The following is a 21,419-nucleotide window of genomic DNA, read 5'->3' as shown; positions in this document are numbered from 1 at the left end:
AGTGCATATTTCTCTTATCACATCACATAAAAAGAATATTAGTGAATTTTACTAGTTTTTAAAAAATTTATTTGAGATCCTAATAATTGCTAAAAGTTATAAAAGTAGTTATTTTTAAGAATTTTAGTTTAAATTCTACACAAGATTTTTGATGAATTTAATTAAAATGGGTTGTACATGGATTATATAATACGCACAAAAAATTTTATGATTTTTGAAGCAACAGAACATCACTATTTTGAATAGAGAAAGCAGAGGGAAATTTAACTTTGTGGTACTGTTCACAGCGATTCACAGCGGTTACTATTCATGTACTGCGCTTACCGTAAAGCCTACCCGTCCAATTAAAGGGCGGTAAGAGTCTGTGGGACTGGTAAGGGTCTAACCGCCCCATGAGAGAGCGGTTGGTGTCTAGTTTTATAATTTTTTAAAAAAAAATCTATTTATTTAAATTTTTAATAAAAAATAAAAAAATAAAAAAAGCTCCACCCATTTCGAGATCAAATGCGTGCTGCACTGCCCGCTGCGGCCAGCGGGAACAAATCCACGGGCTAAGGCCTCCGTGAGAACAGAGATTGGGCTATAAAAGTTCAGATCTGATTTGGTAGACCGTGGAGGCCCAACTCGTAATAGCTTCCGTAGGCTGTGCCGTTCGGCGGTTTGTTAATCTTTTTTCTTTTTTTGCGACATGGGGTTTCTTAATCGTGGGCAAATAAAAAAATATCTCAACTTCATAAATCACGAGTTAGTTCTCACATTGTTTCTTTTCTTTACACTCCTTTTATTTAATAAAAAATTATAAAATCCGAATAATTTACCTATTTTTATTATATATCATCGTCCTCCAATCTCACTACCTCGTTATTTGCTACGGATAAAATAAATAAAGAGAAAAAATAGCAGATAATTTTTTATTTTTTAATCCTATCTAAAATCAAACTACAATATCACTCCAGAAATATTCATTCTGCAATATCTACATCTTTACCCTTTAAATTTATACTTAGTATTATCGCATCTAATATTTATGTTTTTATTGTAACAGATATTTAACTAGTTATAGCAAAATCGTGCAGCATCCTCCCACAAACTCACACGGCCAGATTAAAATTTGGATGTGTCGGGCCATGGACGGTGCGGGCACCTCTTGACGTGCGCAGCTCGTCGGCGATCGCGGACGACCGTCCAAAGTCTCGGCAGGTCTTTTTCTTCATGTGGTGCGATTCAAAGCGTAGACGAAAGTACGTTCACGGCTGGCACAGGTGACAAGTTGCGTGACCGATGCTGATCCTATCTCGCTCCGGAAGCTCCGCACCATGCATCGCGCTGGAGGTATCATCTACACTACAATAGTTTCAAGGAAAGGGGCGCTTCCTCGCTGAGTTGTGCGTGGCACGTCCCTGCACGGCACGACTTATGGGCTCCATTGGGCAGCCGTCACCTTTCCCAACTTTTTTCAGTGGTTGAACAGAATCACAGATGCGCGAGAAATTCCATCGAAAGAACCACAGCACGGAACATATACACGTACGTCGGCAAGCAATGGGAACCATACGGATAAGGAAATCGCACCACTTCACATACTTGCTTTTTTGTTTCTTTTCTTGCAAAGTTGAGCGACTCACACGCGAACGTTTCGTATGTCCTACAGTCTCTTTATTCGTCCTGTGCTGTGCAAAATTCGCGACGCTGCCGGCACCCTGACCATATTGCGATCAATAATCGTAGGAGAGAAGTTAGGGGCGTTTGGTAGTGTTTTAGAGTTGATTTCATCCTAAATCAATGGTAGTGCTACTAAAAGCTCTATCGGTGATTCGATACTGCATTAAAATAAAAAAGAATCACTCCTACATTTTATACTACAAGGTGAAAATCAAAAAATCTAGTTTTCACCGATTTTCAACTGATTCTCCTTAATTTTAACATAATTTTATCATAGAGATCGCTTCTATCACTAACATATCAAACAATTTTACCAACAGAATCATTTTCACTATAAAATCTATTTTAACTACAAAATTATTTTTACTACACAATCAGAAAGTTTGAAAACACTAACAAACAACCCATTAATTTCTGGGAGTTGAGATTCCGATCCGTTCTAGCCAGTAGCCACCGCGCCGAGAGTCGGCGGTCTCCATCGATACGGCGAAAAGAGCACGACGGGTGGCCGGGGCGTATCCCGTACAAGCCGCATCTGGTTCCAGATCGACTTCCAGTTCCGCTGCCGTCAAAACGCACACGGCGCGGCCGCGGCGGTGGCACTCGAGGACGGCCACCATGCATGCGCCGACAAGAAACCGACCGCCCGAATCGATCGTGCTATTTATTGTACGAGCACTTTTCTCCCCTGAACAAACCAGGCATGGGGGATGGGCCAGCGATGACATGTCGCAACCGTATCGAGGATATCGCCTACCTTGAGGCTCGGCACCGGCGGGGGCGCGTCGTTGCTGCACCGGCCGGAGCCTGGACGAATCGTCTATCTATCGGCATGGGACGACGACGGCTTCAGCAGCTGGGCGCAACACGACGGGGGAGTCGGGGACGTAGGAGTACGTGACTAGCTCTCTCCTGGACGGGTGCCCAGCGCTTATCCGCCGGGATGGCATCGGACGTGCGAATGGGAAATTCTAGCAGGGAAAACGGCCGGTGCAGAAGTGCGGATAGCCTGACGTCGTCGGATGATACCTCCAGCATGCTGCAGACGCTTTGCCGTTTCGGCATCTTCTTCAGCATGAATAGCCAGCCCGAAATTACGAACTCTGGAGTCTGGAGCCAAAGGGGAAGAAAAGAAGTGGCATTTGGGAATTCCAGTCTATGGACTTACTAGCTCTTTGAGCATGAAAAGTTATTATAATCTCCGTAGCACAACGAGTCATATAATCAAGATGATTTATTGCACAAATCATGCTTCGGTGTCCCTATGGTCGATGGAGTCCGTCCTAACGCACATGGAACATGAGATTGGTACGTGTGGCTGACGTGGAATGGACTGGGAAGCAGAGATGGTAGGGCCGGTGCTTAATCCGCATCTAGCACGGCATATTCGGGCCCTCGTTAAACTACTCCACGGTACAGTCGGTACGTACTGCCCAGGTACACGAGCTAAGCGCCCCGAAGGAGACGAGATCCAGGCAAAGGCTCGTCGGCCATTTGGCCCGGTTGTGACGAGCAAGTGCAGCCTCTTGCCGTTTTTTTAATGCCGGCTTCTCGAATCTTGCATGTGATTCTCGTTGGATTATGCTAATAGTGGTACTAACAACCCCTTATCTTTTCTTTGGGAAATTTTCTTGTGCCTTTTTTAGTTAGCTTAGAGCATTTCTGATAATATAGTTGATCATTAGTTACAAAAATATGTCCATATTATTTATAGATAATATAATAAATTAGAGATCTTGACAATAATATAATCAACTATTAGTTTACAAAATCTGCATGTGTCTTTGAATGCACTCTAGACTGACTACATGTTAATAACTATTTTTTCTCTCTCTTCGTATTAACACTCTGCCACGTAGATAAAAATATAATGTGAATATTTTTATAGTTAGTTGGCATAGATAGTTAAAAACGGCTTAATAAATAATAGACATTCTCTTTTGAGAGTAGCATGGACAAAGTTACGATCAACTTGCATGGTCTAGACGAATCATTGGAATTGTCCGGACATTTACTCCGTCTCTATTAACCATCAACAAGGGGAATTTTTTGCCTACTTGCTCCACGAGTTAGTACTGACTGTAGATGAAAATTCTGATGAAACAAAAAAAAAAATCGAATACACAGGAGATGTGCATATTTCGGTGTGACTGCAATTTGATTATTTCTACTTGAATACTCCATTTTTTAATTGGTCAACTACTACTACTCCATTGCATCTTTACCCTGGCTCCTAGTCAAATAACGTGAAGAATAGGATCATCCTCATCCGCCCAAGTCGTCCCCTGCTACAGTAGCACGAGGCAATCTTAGGACGATTTTGTGATCCCGACGTCAATCCGGTGGATCCTTTTCCTCAAACGGGCTCTCAGGCCTTGGAGAAGCAGGAGAACGGATGGATTAACATCTGGCGAAGCTTGTTCATTGTTTAGTGGCTGTTAGTAGTTAGTAAGCTTGGTAGGTTTTTGGTGCTTTCGTCGTTGATGAAGCTATGTGACATTTTGCTTCTCCAAGCTATCTCCGGTGAAGTCGCCATCTTTGGTGAAGACTTCGGCGAGGGCTATACGAGGTACGTTTGTGTATGCGTGTTGCGTTTAGGTGGGATGCTTGTCATCTCCTGTTTGGTTTGTCTAAGTGTTTTGTGTTTCGGATCTGAGTCTAGTGATGGTGGGATTTTCTAGATCTTCATCTTTAGCATGGCCAATTTGTGGAGGTGCTGGGTCTAGTTTACATCTATTCAATCCTACTATGAGTATACCAATACTCCCTATCTGCTTCAGATGTGCTCAGAATTTAGTATTGAGGCGTTGGCATATGCGGCATTCCAAGGTTTGGTTCTCCTTTTCAAACTAGCTGGGTGGCGTCAACTTTGTTATCTTCTGATGCTCGGCTCTACTTCTACAACGACATACCAACTGGGAGAGTTGGTCGGAGCTGAAGAAGAAGACGACTAGGAACTGCAATATTTTTTTTGCATTTTGTTCTTTTTCTCAAGGTCCTATATCACAAATTTTAATATAATCCTCGCCCTTTCGGAAAAAAAAACGTGAAGGACAATAATTCAGCTGACAATCCACTATTTCTTTGTCATGAACAGAAATCCCGTACAAAAATACGTACTACTAAACAAAAAATGCAGCATTACGCGTGGCATGAATAACCAAGCTCTTTTTACGTGCACTTGCCTTCAAAGAAATGCATGGACAGCGCCACGCCACCATCTCTACAACAGTTTGCGCACTAACAGCGGCAAGGAATCATAAAATTAGACGGGCGTTACGTATGACCAGTTGATCAGACGGTCGGCCGCTGAAGGAGCCCCCGAGGTAGAGCGTCAGCAGCGTCTCTCCATGGACAGCGATGCCGCTGGGTGCTGGCCGTTGGTAGGTACGCACGAGCAATTGGTTGTGCAGCAATGTTGCCCGTTGCCGTCAGTACTGTTTCCCAATAGCAATAACTAGGGATTAAAATTTTGTTTAAATTTTAGGAAAAAATTGTAAATTTCGAAAATTTTATATGGAAACGAAATATTTAATTTCGAAATTTCTTTCACACATAAAAAAATTATAAAATGAACTTGAAATCCCTGTCAGTAACGCCGTTCCCTTTTCCTCTTGGATAGCAGCCACTGTACGCTAGTATACCGGCACCGGCATCCTTGTTGCCTCCCCGGGCGCTATAAATTGCGTAGCCGGTGGACAAGGAGTCCACAGAATTGAAAACCCACCACTCCCTTCCTCTTCTCCCCCATCTCGGAGCAGAGCACGGGACTGTTCGCCTGATACTTTCTGTCCTCTCCTCCGGCCGATCGATCTTTGCATGGCAGCAGCAGCCAACTCCAAGGGGCGGGTGATCGCTGGAAGTTTCGTTGCCCGCGTCCTCGCCGGCAAGGCCGCCTCCCCGACCCCGAGGTGCGCACACAGTACTTGTGGTCACAGATTTTTTTTTTCTCCTATTCTATGGGGTGCTTGTTCTTGCTAGGCTCGTTCCAGATCTTGTTTTTGCAGAGCGATTTGTCTTTTATGTATTTTAATTTATTAGCTTTGCTTTGGCATCCTCGGATGGTGTTTCTTGCAGCTTTTCCTTTGACACAGGAGTATCTTAGCTCTGTGGATAACCCCAGATTCAGAACAAAAGTCTTGTTTTGTGCGTATTGAGTATGCCGTTAGATGTCAAAGATGGTACTAGAACTTAGTAGAGTCTAGCAAATATTAGCAAGATTATCTTCTTTGCATGATCTGGAGTTCTAGATGTGGCAAGTGGCTACCCTATACTTTGGGAACATCGCCCAACTTGTTTAACCATCCGGCCGGCTGCGAACACAGTACTTCCATTAAGCTGTAGCCAGTACCTACTAGAACCTCGTCTTGCACACTTTGCCCTATCAGTAGAACTCTTCCAATACCAATCAATCAGATCTACGGAGATCTTTTTAACCTCACTCGAGGCTGTCGCTTCCGTCGAACTGCCTACGGGAGGGAGGAAAAGGCCAAACACCACTGACTCCGCGAGCACCCGCACAAACAAGATCACAAACAGTAGACACACGAACCTGCACATCAAACTGCGCACCGACCTCCCATAGGCCGACGGATCGCTTTACAAAAGTTCTCGGGCGGATGGATGGATAGTTTGGTGCGCGGTAGTTGTCGCTCCTGCCTCCGTCCGTCCATCCGACCAACCAATCTGTGCCATGTTGCGAGCGTTTTCGTGGTTTTTACTCGAAGCAACCCTGGGTGCGACTGACGCTGGGGCCCGTCCACACCTGAAGCCTCTGCATCTACGGGGCCCCACCGGCCGTCCTTTCTCATCTGGCCCGTACGATTCCCTCGTGCTCGTGCCGGGCTGTTCCGCCTCGGCCCGACGATCCATCCCGGCCGTTCAAGCCCATCAGACCATGCGGGGCGTACCGGGGTGGTACGGGTGGGAGTCGCTATCGGGTCGGTCCGTACGCGCTGGAGGTGACTGGGACGGAGTCGAGAGTCTGGAGAGCCCCGCTCTTATCCGCAGCCACCGACCGCCGGTGCGGGAGCTGCTTTGGCCGTCGTACCTCTCACGTTCTCGCCTTGTCCTCTTCCCTGCCGCTGGTGAGGCCCACCGGGGATTTCCAGTGGCGACCCATGTGTGCGCGACCGTGCGTGCAGCCGTGCATCGCATGTGCACGCCACGGGCCCACGCCCATGGGCCCTGGGCCCTGGGGTTTCGTTTAGTGCTGGGGTGTTTTAAGCCACCAACTCAGGCCGATGCTGATCTGGTGTCACCGTGTCAATAGGATAAAGAAGATGGGACATGGCACCGTGGTGTTAGCTAAGCTTTCGTGTGCTTTGCCATGCCTCGGGGATTGTCACTACATCCTAGGCGGAATGCTTTCCAAATTCAATGCAGCAATTGAATTGTTTTTCGTGAAATTCTCGCATTTCCGAACAAGCTTATAAACATTTTGGTATGTTTGGCAGAGCTTTAAATCTTAAATTCATATAGGATTATACAGCATTTGAAGTTTGTAAGAAAAATAAAGTAGCTTAAACCTTTATGTTAGGTATAAAATGCGAAGAAGATGACTTGTTCAAACATTACCAGTTTAACCCCGGTTCTAGCTCCAAGAATTTTTTGCGCTAGAGATATTTGGCTCTAAGAATTCTTATAGCTGGAGCTGTGCCTAACATGCTCTATCTTCTGCAAAATTCTTATTTCTAGTTTTCCCTTGAATTATTGTAACGCTTTAATGTGCACACACACAACTCTTATTTCTCTCCTGAGGTTATATACTACTACACTATTATGCGTTAGTTTAATTAAACCTAGCATGGTAGGATATCACAATTATCTCATGTGTGCATATGTAAAATAAAAGTGGGTGGGATTGTTATCATCGTTTATTGCAAAAAAAGGAATATTTTTCTGATCTTGGTACTGTCTGTTCTATCACTCTTGTGACTCGGTTTAATTATTCCTAGCATGATAGGACGTCGCAATTATCAACTGATTCTTGCGAAATGAATAATTTTCTGATCTTAGTACCGTCTGTTGATCTGCTATTATCACAACGATCGTCATATACGTTTGTTCCACCAGTCTCAACAACCAGTCCAACACTCTGATCGGTGTGTGTATGACGACGTGTGCAGGAGGGCCGTGCACGCCTCGGCCTACGACAAGAACCTGGAGGAGCAGGTGCGCCCGGCCGTCGTGCCGGACGATGTGATCGGCGGCGCCGGGAACCCCGACAAGTACTGGGGGCCCCACCCGAAGACCGGCGTGTTCGGCCCGGCGGTGGTGGACGCCAAGCTGGCCGCCGGCGCGCCTGACGCCGGCGCGAATGTTGGAGGCTCGGTGCTGGACCAGAAGGTGTGGTACCGCCCGCTGGAGGACGTCGAGAAGCCCCCTGCTGCCTGAGCCACGTCAGGCTGGCAGCCAGCACTGCTAGCTAAGACGAGAACCTAGCACTGCAACACCTATCACTCTGTTAGGCTGGGCTCCTTGCTTACTACCAGTAGTGTGGCTGTGATAATACTAGTAGGATGAAATCAGACATGGCGTGCATCAGAACTGGTAGTAATGGTAGTAACGTGATGCTCGTGCCTGAAATAAGAACAAGCGGAAGATGTTTGCTGGTGTTGTTTGTGGTTGTGATGTACCTGTGTTCTAATCAGTGCTATAAGTATCTGGTCACTATTGCATCTTTTCCGGGCTTGACGGTGTTCATGGTTGCTATCAATAAATATTCTTGATGTGTATGTTTATGGTTGGTTTTGGTTTGGTTTTAAAAAACGGTATCTCAGGCATTCAGTGTTGAGAACAACATGATCGTGAGACCACGAGACTGAATGTTGGTAACCGTACTTGCCACGAGATTACGAGTCGGTTTGGAGGAGCTGGTGTTTGATCGACGTGTTTCGTGTTATGAATATCAAGTGGCCGAGCTCCGCCGATGGATTGCCGCTAGATCGGGTTGACGACGACGTGGACAAGGAACAAGAATCATGTGGATTCAATAATACAATGTGGCGGCAATGTTTTGCCCAAGTAGAGCATTTCATGCCTGTTAGATAGAGTTTTTAGAGAAGAATCTTTGTTAAATGTTAGTTTACAATTTTTAGTTTTTATAATTATTTCATGAGAATGAATATTTAAAATGAATTTTTTAATTTATTTCTCTCACTTTATGTCTATATAGTTCACTCTAGATAACCACTTTTAGCGATATAATTACTTTTTTTAAAGAATCACTTCTCCTAAAATTTTATCAGAGTAAGCTCTAACAAACAGACACTACATTCAGATCGGTTCAATTATTCTCGAATTTGACATTTTATTTTCAGAAGGACTGTACCCTACGTTCTACTGGGTTTCTATTTTGTTGTTTTGGGAGTTAATTTTCGTGGTATGGCGCTGGTTTCTGAAATATCCGGGACTCCGGATAATGCATTATCTTCTTGCTTTCTGAAGGGTCTAGTGCGCTTGGCTCATGTAGCCGTACAATGACCGGCAAACCTGGGCAATGAAGCTCATTCCAAAACAGCCGAGTTTCAGAACGATTAATGGCATGCAAACCGATTCCGAACAGTCTGATACAATCAGGTGATCTGACTGACACAAGCACACAAAACACTACCAAATCACTCATAATTCTGATGCAAACTGGTGAGCTGTCCTACGATTAGACTTGGACTAAAACACAGCCGAATCGCCTCCCTACAACAAACGAACACAAGTTAGATGCTCAGGTTGGAGAAACCATGGTTTCACAACCTGATGCTATCTAGCACGCACACGGGATATTGCTATATCAGAAGTTCAGAGCTAGCTTCTTCTCCGGGTTAATATCGTTGCAGATTCTGGTTCTGCTGCTGCCCATTTGCATCGGATCGACAAACATTATCGTCCAATCTGGCAAGGGCCGCCCTCTTTGCTTCTTTACTCTGCGTATTAAAGGCAATTCAGTATTCAAATCATATACCAAAACAATTTATAAATGGAGCTTAATTGGTCATTACCTTCTTGGCGATCAGTGTTTTCTTGATCTTGGATCTAAGCTGCCCTAGGCTTAGCATATACAAATTCGAAGCATTCCTAGCCACCTTCACCCCCTTCTCTTCTTCCATTGCCACCGGTTCAGTAATGTTCTCCTCACTGCTGTTTTTGCACACTGATATGTCCTCGTGTTCAGACACCGTTGGCTCCACAGTGATAATGCTCTTGGATATGGGCTTAGTGACATTGTCAAGCAATACTGAAGTAATGTGGGCGCTAGAGTCTCCATCGACGTCGAGCTCTTGTGGAAGATCGTTGGTGAAGGCATTCTCCTTCAGGATACCCCTGTCTTCTGTCCCCGTGACTTCCAGCACGTTGTCAGCAGTTACCGCTTTCTTCTGTTCATCGTCATGAACAAAATCAATTTCGAAGTCATCTTCCTCAACACATTCATCCATTGTACCTGTGCTCTGTGGCATCTCCTCAGTTATCACAAGTGCCTTTTCCTCTTCAACAACTTCGCCATTTGTCCCTGTGAGTTCCGGCACTTCGTCAGCAGTTGGCACTTCCTTCTGTTTATCGGCATGAATAAAATCAGCTTTCGAATGACTATCTACAACATCCTCATCCATTGCAGCTGTGCTCTGTTTGGTCTCATCAGTGATCAGTGCTGCATTTTCCTCTTCAACAACTTCGCCATCTGTCCCTGTGAGCTCCGGCACTTCGTCAGCAGTTGGCACTTCCTTCTGTTTATCGGCATGAATAAAATCAGTTTTCGAATGACCATCTACAACATCCTCATCCATTGCGGCTGTGCTCTGTTTGGTCTCATCCGTGATCAGTGCTGCATTCTTCTCCTCAACAACTTCGCCGGGTGTCAGTATGAGTTTCAGCACACTGTCAGCAGTAATTCCTTTCGTCTGTTCATCGGCATGAACAAAATCAGTTTGGAAATGATCTTCCTCGACATCCTCATCCATTATAGCTGTGCTCTGTGGCTTGTCGTTGGTGATCACTACTACTGCCTTCTTATCTTCATCAACCTCGCCTTCTGCCTCCGTGACTTTCTCTACATTGTCGTCACTGAGCACTTCACCCTGTTCACCGGCACGACAGGTATCAGTGCAGAAAGCTGTTTCCTCACCATCATCATCCAGTGCAGCTGAGTTTGGTGGCATGTCATCAGTGACCTCTACTGCTTTTGCCTCCTCATCAACAATTTGGCTGATCTCGCTGGAGAAAACAAGAAAAATGGCCTCATCGCCGGTCGCTGTGTCCCGCAGCACCTCATCAAGGGCCACGTCTTCCTTTTCTTGACAGGCAAGACCATCTTCCGTACCAAGCTCATCGGCCTTCTCTGTACCATGCAGGACCTCATTGAAATTCTCCATTTTGCTGTCATTTTCGGCATCACCGGTGAAACCATCCTCCTTGTTGGCTTCACCTGTAATCAACGGGGCCTGTGGCGCCTCAATGACGGGCTCCATCTCCACAGCTTCACCGGCATGATCGATCTCCTCGCTCATCTCCTTGTCCAACGGCCCCTCGCCGATGCCTGCACCGTCCTGAAAATGAGCACCTTCATACTCCTCAACGGCCTGTCCGACAGTGGTGAAACCATCCTCCTCGTTGGCTTCACCGGCTATCATCGGGGCCTGTGGTGCCTCAATGACGGGCACCATTTCGATCTCCTCGCCCATCTCCTTGTCCAACTGCCCCTTGCCGAAGCCTGCACCGTCCTGAAAATGTGTACCTTCATCCTCAACGGCCTGTCCGATGGTGGTGGATACGAGACCCAGAATTGGCGAATCCTCCTGGCTGGGTAAGGGAGCAGCGCACTGCTTGACATCAACTTGCTGCTCTTGTACTGCTGTCTTGTCTGTGCATTTCTGATCAGCCACAGGTGGCTCTTCTGCCGGAGTCTCTTCCATCGGTATCTCACCCTCATTCATCTCTACCTCTGAAATTTCCAATTTGAACAACAGTAAACACAAAAATAGCTCAAGACACAACAACTACCATAAAACTGTGAATCTCAGGTGTCTCACCTTCGTCTTCCTGCAACGGTTCGTCGACCACATCCTTCTGCTCGTCGTTATGAGGACCAGAAGCCTCATCCACATTTCCAGGATCGTCACATCCCTCGTTGGGAACCGATGCAAGCACAGCCTCTGCATCAGAGACGACACCTGGTTCCACAAGCGAAATTGGCATACGGTACTGAAATTGATTGGAATCAAGCTCTACCAGACCTTGCGGCGCCTCGTGTTCCTCTTCCTGCTGCGACGTGGTCTTCCTCGCCGCCGCCCTCCTCGTTGCCCTACGCGACACCTTCTCCTCTGCCGCCGCCGCTGCCGCCTTCATCGTCGGCCTACGCTGGCGAGTGGTCCGAACCGGCACGGCCTCCACGACCACGGCTTCAGTTTTGCTCGCCGCGGCCCTTCTCCTCGTAGTCGGAGCCTCTACATGGGCGGGAAGAGCGCCGCTGCTGGCACTGCGCTGTCCTACGTCAGGTGCCGGCTCGTCTTCCTCCTTCTCCTCCCGCTTCAGATTCTTCTTCTCCTCCTCCTCGTTCGGCCCGATGCTGGCCTTGACGCGGCGGCCGCGTGGGATCGGAGCCCACTGCTCATCCTCCGCGACTACCTTGTCAGCCAATTTGGCCACAGCCGGCGCTGGACGACCGCGCCTGCTGGCACCGTGCCGCCCCACGCCAATTGCCGGCACGTCCTCCTCGCCGTCCTCCGGCCTGGTGGGAGCGGGCGACTTGAACGTGACGCGGCGAGCGCGTGCGAGTGGGCTCCCCTGCTTCTCCTCCTCCTCCACTGCCTTGCCCTCCACCTCGACCGCCGGCTTAGGCATGACAGGCGCGGGCCGAGCGCGCCGGCTGGTACCGCGCCGACCCGCGACAGGGGCCGGTATGTCCTCCTTGTTCACCTCCCGCTTCACGTCCTCTTCTTCCTTGCCGTCGCCCGGCTTGAGCGGACTCCCCTTCTTCTCCCGCTGCTCCTCCTCCTCCGTCACGGCCTTACCCGCCGGCGCAGGCACGGCGACTGGCTGCTTGACGTACTCCTCGATGCCATCAACCTTGAATTACGGAACGCGTAAGCTAACTAGTAATCAACAGTACCCAGACCTAGATATCGACGCGCGTGACGGAACGAGCAGAGGCGCCTTCCTTACCGCGGGGAGCGCGCGGAGGGCGTCGGCCATGGCGGCGTTGGTCATGTTGGCGCGGACGCCATTGCGCTTGCACAGCGCCTGCAGGTCGCGGCGGGGGAGCGCGTGGAAGTCCATGCTCGCTGCGGGCTGCCGTCGCCGAGATGCTCCTGTCACCCTGTCTCCTCCTCACCTCCGTTTTGCCTCCTCTCGTCAGATTTGATCTGGTTCGGTGGGTGTTCGAACTATTGTGATGGGGAAAAAGGTAAGGAGGGGAGCGTGTGGGGAGGATAAAAAGATTGGTGTGGCCGGATTTGAATTCGAGAAACTCGACCGTTGGAGCGGCCTGTTTGTTTCTTCGAATTTTTTTTATCCGAACGTTGCAGCCGGTGGGGCCCGTATTTTTTAAGTAGACTGTTGGCCCAACCACAGGCGACCACGTGGCTTACTCGAACTGATATCGAGTACTCCTGGAGATCCAATCTAGCTTATTTTAAAACACGATTACAACTAGAAGACACACGCGTACTCATATTGCTACATTTATACAACATCTATTAAAGGATAAAAAGTGCAGGCCTCAAAGTTTGATAAAGTCAAGATATATTATTATTGATGGGACGGGTAAGTCTGAAAGTAAATTATAACTTAGTGGGACACATAATAAACAGACTTAGAGTAGGAGGTATAACTATCTCCACTTACCATTAAGTTAAGACTTAGTTCTCACTAGGGTTAACAAATTTATCTGTTATTGCTCAAAATTCACGGTAACGGACTTTATCCCGCTCCATAATATAAACCGATCGGTTAGTGAATTTGAATGGAAAAAATTCAAAAATAAAAATAAAATAAAAAATCCTAAAAAAAACTAGAAACAATTCTAAGAACTTTTGTGAATTTTTTTTTCCAAAAATAATGTCATTTGCATCATAGTCTATAGGGAGTAAGTTTTTTAAAAAAAGAAAAAATTTGAAGTGTGCAGCTCATTTATTAACTCATGTTAAAAAAAGTTTAACAAGAAAACACATATTTTACTTGTGTAGGGTGTATCTTAAGAGGATCTTTAAATTTTGTTTCACTTCAGTTAGAGTTTTATTAATTTCTGCATAATTTTTGCAAAGTTCAAAAGCATAAAGTAAATATATTAAGAAACAACACTGTAATTAACTTTTTCATGTCTACCATTATTTTTCCTACATAAATCATAGTATAAGTAAACTAATAAAAGTGGCTTTACTAATTTTGGAGGTGTGATGTGTTAGTTATGAATTAATCTAGTTGAAACACATTTTATATAATCATGCATGTTACAATAACTATTTCACTATTTCATGAGTTCATGTATTTTTAAAAGACATAACATCATGTAAGAAGACTAATAAAATTGGTTTCATGATTTTTGGATTAGCAAAGAGTAAACTATACATTTAACTTGGTTTAGCAAATATATTTTCTCACAGAAAATATTTAAATTTTTTATGAGTATAAATACTTTTACCATATATATCATTTTACAAGGAAACCAACAAAATTTGTTTCACTTATTTGAAGCTCAGATGAGTTAGTTATTGATTTTACAAGGTTAAATTATTTTTGGTTTTTTAACATCACTGAAATTCAAGAAAATCGCTCGATAAATCGCTAAAACCGAATGGTTACCGATAATGTGGAAAATGCACTCGATAAATCGGCGAAACCGCTCGGTAACTGGTGCAAATCGAGCGGTTACCGTTCAATCGATTTGGTCCGAATTCTCGCCGAATTTCAAAATTGACCAAGTGAATTTTAAGCAAATTCTCGTCGAATTTCGAGCTGTTATTGCGATGATCCTGATTTTTCGGTTACCTTTGGGTCTTGATTTCCGTGTTCCAAATAGTTTTGTAAACTTTAGTTCTCGCAGATAGTCTAGTTCCATCGGTGCCCCGAACAAATGCTTTTATTTTGAAACACAACAGAATTCCGAACAATGGAATGTCATATGAATACTTGCTTCAAAAAATGTGACATGAGGGCCATGGTCTATTCAGGAAGTGGTTTTGGTCAGTCCAGACTCCAGACGATTCGATCTGTAGTGGTGTGCACGGAATATTTATCCTATTTATTCAGTTTTTTTTCGGTAGAATATATTCTCTTCTTTTGTGGAAGAACAGTGGAATTTATTCAGAATTGAACATGAACTGTAGTTGGAGCATACGGCCCAGCAAACCATGTCTTTTCATCCTCAACGTTGCTTGCCCACTTGACGATTTTTTGGGCTAGTGGGCCGTTTTCACGCAAGTGTCGCGTAGCCCATACCGCTATACAAGGCCCCAAAAGACTAGAAACGCAAACTTCTTCCGCTCTCTTTTGAACGGCACGGCATGTGATGACGTGAACAGACTCGATCACCAATAACAAATGGCAAACAGAACCGACGATTTCTCGTGAAATTTGCAGTAGCATTGCATTTTTTTTTTCTGATGTGTAACATGCGGTACATGGATGTCCTGCTGCCCATCCATGTTTCATCGAACTGGCAAAAAGAAGAAACCAAAGGAACAGAAATTTCAATGACCCTATGGCTGCCACGTAACACTGTACAGCACACACAAATAATATTTGTTCCTAACTAACCCAGAAATATTTGTACCGCATGTGCCATTGCAATGCGCCCTTTGTGCGTACGCAGCTGGATCACGACACGACCATCTTCACCTTGTAGTTCCTGGCGAACGCGCTGTACACAACGAAGTTGAGCGTGCACAGCGCCGCCATGGTCCAGAAGAAGTAGTCGAGGTGGCCCTCGTTGAGGTTGTCCGAGATCCAGCCTTGCCGCCCTCCTGTCGCGGTGAGCGCGTTCGCGACGGCGTAGATGAGCGAGCTCATGTAGCTGCCCAGCGCCACGGTGAGCAGCGCGAACGCCGTGCACATGCTCTTCATGGTGTCCGGCGCTTCGCTGTAGAAGAACTCCAGCTGCGCGATGTAGCAGAACACCTCCGCACCGGCGAGCACGAAGTACTGTGGCATCTGCCACGCGATGCTGATGGACTCGCCGCGCCCTGCGGCGTCCAGCCGCTTCATCTCGACCAGCGCAGCCACAGCCATCGCGAATGCCATGAGCAGACGCCCGGCACCCATCCGCTGCAGCTGCGACGGCTCGCCGCGGGTGGGGGAGAGGCTCCTCAGGGCCGGCACGATCACCGAGCCGTATACGAGCACCCAGACCAGGACGCAGAGCACCTCGAATGACACCAGAGACGCGGCCGGGATGGTAAGCGACATGACGCGCATGTCCATGACGCCGCCCTGCTGCACGAACGTGGTGTTCAGCTGCGCGTACGCCGCCGACAGTACGATGCTCGTCGCCCATATCGGGAGCAGCCGCAGCAGGATCTTGAGCTCCTCCACCTGCGTCACCGTGCAGAGCCTCCACGATCCTGCGGCCGCGGCGGCGTCGTTCGTCACTTCCTCCAGGTCCGACCCGGCGACCACGGCAGCCTTGTCCAGGAACCCGAACTCGCCGGTGTGCGCGATCTTGGGCTCGTCGATCTTTTCGTGGACCTCGTAGAGGAGGCTGGCATCGGCGGGGACGCGGAGGGTGACCTTCCTGCACGCGGCGACCACGACCTGGCCTAGGCTCTTGAGCGGCGTGCCGGTGGGCATGCGGCGCTTGTACATGGGCGTGGCGAGCACGAAGCCACCGAAGGCTAGCGCGATGCAGGCCGTGGCGATGCCAAAGCCGAGCCCCCAGCTCACGTTCTGCTGGATCCACACGATGAAGACGCCCGAGATGATCATCCCGAAGTCCACGCAGATGTAGAACCAGCTGAAGAAGGACATCTTGCGCTCCCGGTCCACCGCGTTGTTGTCGTCGAACTGCTCCGCGCCGAACGGCAGCAGCGCACCGCGCACGCCGCCGCTGCCGAAAGCCACGAGGTAGAGCCCGAGGAAAGCGATGTTCTGCGCGCCGAGCACGGGGTGGCACGACGAACCCACCCCACAGAGCTCGGTTGTCGGAAGGAACGCCGAGAAGGTGACAAGGATCATTCCCTGGACAGATCAATCGCCAAGTTAAAGCACATGAACATGTCTTGCAATGCATTTTTGATGCACATGACCAGGGTTCGAGTGTGCTTACCAGAAGGTAGACGACGAGGGAGACGAGGATGGTGTTGTAGTTTCCCCAGAACGTGTCCGCGATGATCGCACCGAAGATCGGGGTCAGATAGCTCGTCCCGAACCACGACGTGACATTGGAGGCGCTCGCTAGATTGCTGCCGTGCAGAACAGTCTCCAGGTACACCACCAAGTTCGTGCCAATGCCGTTGAATGCTGTGCTCTCCAAACATTGAAATCCTGGAGCGAAAATTTCAGCGTTTAATTGAAAATTTATTAAAGAATAGCTTCCAAAGACAATGCTAGCAAGCTGTCTCCGCTGTTGTGTCTGAAGAAACTTGGAACTCACCTAGAACTACTGCTGGTGCTTTGCTTCCAGTTTTCTTGTCTTGTAAGAGTGGCACCGTCAGGCTCTCGTCCTGAATCTTTGGGCTCGGGCTCTGCAAAGTTTGGAAATTGGTGCAAACTGTCAGAAAGCTGGAATCTGCACTTCTTCAGGTCACAACATGTACTCCGTATCACATGACTACTGTTTCTTAATATCTTTTTTCCCCTGGTCCAAAAAAATATCTTTCCCCCCTCCGCGTGGAAGAATGACAATCTATTTGTGCCCAATTGCACTTTTATTTGACAAGAAGAAAGTAGTTATGTGTTAAGAGCATAGTTGTTCTGTGATAAGTGTGTTTTACCGCTTTTCTGACCAACTTTTTTGAACCTTGGTGTGAAGAGTCAGACAGTTTTTGGATCTTTTAGCATACACCCTTTTAACTTTTCTTACTTCAAAACTGATCATGTATAATCTCCTACTGTTGATGGAGACTTGGTCTAAGAGGTTGTTGCCACCAACCAACCCCTCGTGCACATCAACATATACGGCATGAGACAGTAATGTTTTGTCGTACCGTCATACGCTACCTTGCGCGTAGAAAAGGGTCAAATAACGTACGTGGTAGCAAAATATGACACACCTAAACATCGGTTGTTTTATTTTGCACGCATGGGCTCGCTTGAGGATATCTCTTCTATGTCTTCTCGGCATTTTTTAGATGAAGAAAGCTTTATTTCGAAATGAAATAGTATTTCGGCCTATGCACCAGCATGATGCACCATGCACGCAGCCAATTTCTCCTCGACATAAACCAACGGGGAAACGAGTTAATAATTACTGTCCATGAGGTAGTACACGTACCTCTGGCAGCCGCGGCGAGCGCTGGCCTCTTTCCATGGCGTCGCCGGCGTCCATTGCCGCTTGCAAGCTGCCGATCGAAATCGCCCGGAAGGAAGCTAATTAAGCTGCGTGCTTTTGCTTTCCTCAGAACTCCCGGGAGCGCGCGGCTTTGGCAGGGCTGGGAGAGAAGCCTGGGAATGGATGGAAACGACAGGCAACCAGCGCGGCTTATATACGCACCGCGGTACGCGACTGAGAGAACTGGTAATCGACGGCCGTCACTGTCCCGGCGAAACAATACTAATATCTAGCGCGAGATCGATTCAAACCAGCGGTTACGCAGAAGCGAGAGCAAGCATTCTCGGCAAGGTTAATCCGTAATTAATTGAGCACATGCGTAATACTAGTCCACTGCACGGCCGGGAGCATGGATGCGTCATACAATATTAAGATTGCGTGCTCAGCTATTTTGGTCTTCATTTAATTTGATGTCCTTATTTGCTATTGTCATAAAAAATTTGGCATCCATAATAGCTCAAATCTGGCGGGGTAATCGGTGGCCCCAGCTGAGGTGGCAGTCAGAGATTTGTTGGCTTCAATGCAAATATTTTTTAATTATCAAGCTTAAAACTAATTTATTTTCTAAACCGCATATCTAATATATAATTCATTTATACCGTTTTATTCCTTACAATTAAATGTACGATGACTATTTTTATATAAAAAAATAGTGGCACGTGGACACCACATGTCATGCTCTTAAGTTTGGCGCACTTTAGTTTTCACCATCCAAAAGCAATATTTTAGCTTAAATTTTGACATAATCCTAATTTTAGCTTAGTCACAACAAAACGTTATTTCTTAGTATTGATTTTGATTTTGTTCCTACTCTAACCATAACTAATATTTGGTCTAGACTTCTATGATTAAAATCCAAACAGCACCTTAATATCTTGCTAGATTAGTCTTGTCCTGAGGCCTGGGGCTCCTATTGAAGTTCGTCTTGCGTGCAACCTGCACCGTTTTTTTGGGACAACGTGCCGCCATGGCAACCTTTCTGTCGAATTCTCCGTTCCAGTCTTTTCGCGGAAACGTGCCTAATTTACCTTGGCGCTAGACCCAGGAAATATCTTCCTCGATTTGGTTACGCCTTTTCACTTTCAGGAGCATATTTAGTTCACTGTCTTCGACCGATGCTGTCCTGGAAATTTTAATGGATGGACTGCAGTAACAGGGATCCAGGGGGAGGAGAAATAGCGTCAATGTGCCCAAAACCTTGCACTTCTTCGGATGGGTTTTCAGGATTCTTTTCCCTTCTTTCAACATTAGGTAACATTGAGCTTCAAGTCTTCGCATATTCGCTTTTATCTTAGATAATTATTATTGTAGTACATGAACGAGATTGATGAATAAAATAGAGTAAATATATGTCTTAATAATTTTTTTAAAATTGATTGTCATCTCCTACTTGGATCAACCAACGTATTTTAAAAGTCAATTAGAAAAAAAATCGAGAAAAAATTAACAAAAGAAAATAGAGACAACACGACACCACAGATGATATATAAATCATATGTTCTATTTAAGATCAATACATGTGTCTTAGCACTCAAAAAATCATAACTATCAAAGAAACAAAAAAGATAAACACCGAGCAACGAAACTCTCCAAATTAATTGTTTACAGGAAAGAGAATTCAATACCATATCATATAAGCGTGTGTATATGAATTTTACGTCTTTATCAACTAAAAAACTGACCTCACAAAATACTAAAATTTCAGTTAAAAACAAAAACGAAAATCAAAACCGAAAAAGAAAAACTTACGCACAAAGTAAGGGAAACAAAATAGAAAAACTAAAAGGAGGGGTAATTTCATTACTCAAAAAGGTCAGATCACTTTTGAACGGATTATAAAAATTTTTCTCTTAAAATTCTCATCTATTATTCCATAGGCTAAGCACTTATCTCCTCTCTAATAAAATCCTAGTACAATACTCTCATATGGGTTGCGTAAAAAAGTTCAAATGACTGGTTCACCCTCTCTTATAGCCCTATCCCTCTATTTATAAAACTAAAACACTTGACCTCAAGTTTTCTAGCTTTTTCTAAAATACGCATATCTTGTAGTACACTTCTATTTATCATTGAGGGTATTTTAGTATATTTTCTTCTCTATTCATCGGACCGTCGCGATACCTTTACTACTTAGCTTCACTTCGACGTAAGCTTCGCGATGGTACCATGTACTCATCTAGTCTTCCTAAGGTTTTGAGGCCAAACCGTGAAACCTTAGCACGTTTCTCAAAACGTGACTAGCCGTCACTCGCTTCCACCTGAAGCTAGCGCTCCGATGATGACGCGTGTCCTCCGTCTTGTGATCTTGACCATCTGCAAGTCTCTCTCGCTCCCAATCACTTGGGCCACCTTTTCACTTGTATCGATATCCTCTTCGCTTGATTTTGTCAACATGCCATTTTCATCCTCCATTTCATGTTTTACTTGGCCTTCATATGTATAGCTAAGATAACCGTTGACTCTGTTCGACCCTGTTTGATAGTCTGAAACCAAACACTAGCTTAGCCCTGATCACACGCCGTCGACCGTGAAGTTGCATCAGTCACATGCACACCTTGAAACAAGCAAACACATTTCTCCACACTCCAAAATATCTCCAGGTTAGCATAAAATCAAAAACTTTAACTCAGAGCACATCCTGCAGAAAACGTGAACACTGAATGTGCTAGTGTGTTCTGCTCTGAACACCGGACCATCCGGTGAGTGTAATACTATCTGTTTCAGGAAAACTTTGCTCTTTGCAAGAAAAGTTCCGGTGAAATTTTTTTGTGATCTTATGTTCATCACCGGATAATCCGATGCATACCAATCCACCGAACCACACTCTGTAACCTCTGCAACAAAAGGTCCGATGCATTCTCTGGTGCTCTTAAAGTCCATCACCGGAACATCCGTGTTTGCTTTAATTTATGCTTCAGCACTAAAAATGCTCTGGTGATATCCTCCGGTATAACCACAAGATTCATTGTATCTTTCGGTGCATTGATCTCTAATTTCGCTTAAAAATTTACTTTCTGCAAAAAATAGTCTGACGAGTACACTGCCCACACCAGAACTTTCAGTGAATACCGAAACATCCGATGTACACACCAGAACTTCCGATTTATGTAATTTTTCTGCTTATAGAAAAGAATTCGCTAATTCCAAATACCACCAACTCAAATGAGACATAAACAAGAACAAATATCCAAAAAAACATACTAACCAAATTAAAGACACATCAACTATTATTAATATCTCATAACACTTAGTTTATCATAAAGAGTTGGTGAAATTTCGATTA

General features: G+C 45.8%; 3 protein-coding genes across 5 annotated transcripts; 1 reads left to right on the top strand and 2 right to left on the bottom strand.

Annotated features, from left to right (window-relative positions):
• Positions 1-5,335: 5,335 nt before the first annotated feature.
• On the top strand, positions 5,336-8,405 carry LOC133888463 (late embryogenesis abundant protein At5g17165-like). Its single transcript, XM_062328722.1, has 2 exons — positions 5,336-5,573; positions 7,791-8,405. Exons 1-2 carry the CDS (start codon positions 5,482-5,484, stop codon positions 8,056-8,058), a joined length of 360 nt encoding a protein of 119 aa, XP_062184706.1. The 5' UTR covers positions 5,336-5,481; the 3' UTR covers positions 8,059-8,405.
• A 799-nt stretch (positions 8,406-9,204) lies between these two features.
• Positions 9,205-13,043, bottom strand: LOC133889735 (uncharacterized). 3 transcript variants are annotated; one of them, XM_062330196.1, is made up of 5 exons: positions 12,817-13,043; positions 11,889-12,720; positions 11,685-11,825; positions 9,660-11,596; positions 9,205-9,584 (listed from the first exon to the last, which is right to left on the bottom strand). In XM_062330196.1, the coding sequence occupies exons 1-5, from the start codon at positions 12,928-12,930 to the stop codon at positions 9,483-9,485; spliced, it is 3,126 nt and encodes a 1,041-aa protein (XP_062186180.1). In that variant the 5' UTR covers positions 12,931-13,043; the 3' UTR covers positions 9,205-9,482. The 3 variants fall into 3 exon arrangements, with proteins under 3 accessions (XP_062186180.1, XP_062186182.1, XP_062186179.1); XM_062330198.1 differs by having other exon boundaries at positions 11,685-11,807; XM_062330195.1 differs by having other exon boundaries at positions 11,685-12,720.
• A 2,214-nt stretch (positions 13,044-15,257) lies between these two features.
• LOC133887695 (protein NRT1/ PTR FAMILY 8.3-like) lies at positions 15,258-18,272 on the bottom strand. Its single transcript, XM_062327664.1, has 4 exons — positions 18,080-18,272; positions 17,240-17,330; positions 16,913-17,130; positions 15,258-16,824 (listed from the first exon to the last, which is right to left on the bottom strand). The coding sequence occupies exons 1-4, from the start codon at positions 18,131-18,133 to the stop codon at positions 15,469-15,471; spliced, it is 1,719 nt and encodes a 572-aa protein (XP_062183648.1). The 5' UTR covers positions 18,134-18,272; the 3' UTR covers positions 15,258-15,468.
• Between the last annotated feature and the right edge of the window lie 3,147 nt (positions 18,273-21,419).

The sequence above is a fragment of the Phragmites australis genome, chromosome 13 (genome assembly GCF_958298935.1).
Source record: "Phragmites australis chromosome 13, lpPhrAust1.1, whole genome shotgun sequence".
Lineage (NCBI taxonomy): Eukaryota > Viridiplantae > Streptophyta > Magnoliopsida > Poales > Poaceae > Phragmites > Phragmites australis.
This window is presented reverse-complemented; position numbering and strand designations above follow the sequence as displayed.

Coding starts and splice junctions, on each gene's coding strand:
- LOC133888463 (XM_062328722.1), top strand. CDS start 5,482: ATGGCAGCAGCAGCCAACTCCAAGGGGCGGGTGATCGCTGGAAGTTTC. Junction 5,574..7,790: donor GCCGCCTCCCCGACCCCGAG/GTGCGCACACAG, acceptor CGACGTGTGCAG/GAGGGCCGTGCACGCCTCGG.
- LOC133889735 (XM_062330195.1), bottom strand. CDS start 12,930: ATGGACTTCCACGCGCTCCCCCGCCGCGACCTGCAGGCGCTGTGCAAG. Junction 12,721..12,816: donor CCCTCCGCGCGCTCCCCGCG/GTAAGGAAGGCG, acceptor CCGTAATTCAAG/GTTGATGGCATCGAGGAGTA. Junction 11,597..11,684: donor ACCGTTGCAGGAAGACGAAG/GTGAGACACCTG, acceptor TGGAAATTTCAG/AGGTAGAGATGAATGAGGGT.
- LOC133887695 (XM_062327664.1), bottom strand. CDS start 18,133: ATGGACGCCGGCGACGCCATGGAAAGAGGCCAGCGCTCGCCGCGGCTG. Junction 17,131..17,239: donor AGCACCAGCAGTAGTTCTAG/GTGAGTTCCAAG, acceptor TTTTCGCTCCAG/GATTTCAATGTTTGGAGAGC. Junction 16,825..16,912: donor CCCTCGTCGTCTACCTTCTG/GTAAGCACACTC, acceptor TGATCTGTCCAG/GGAATGATCCTTGTCACCTT.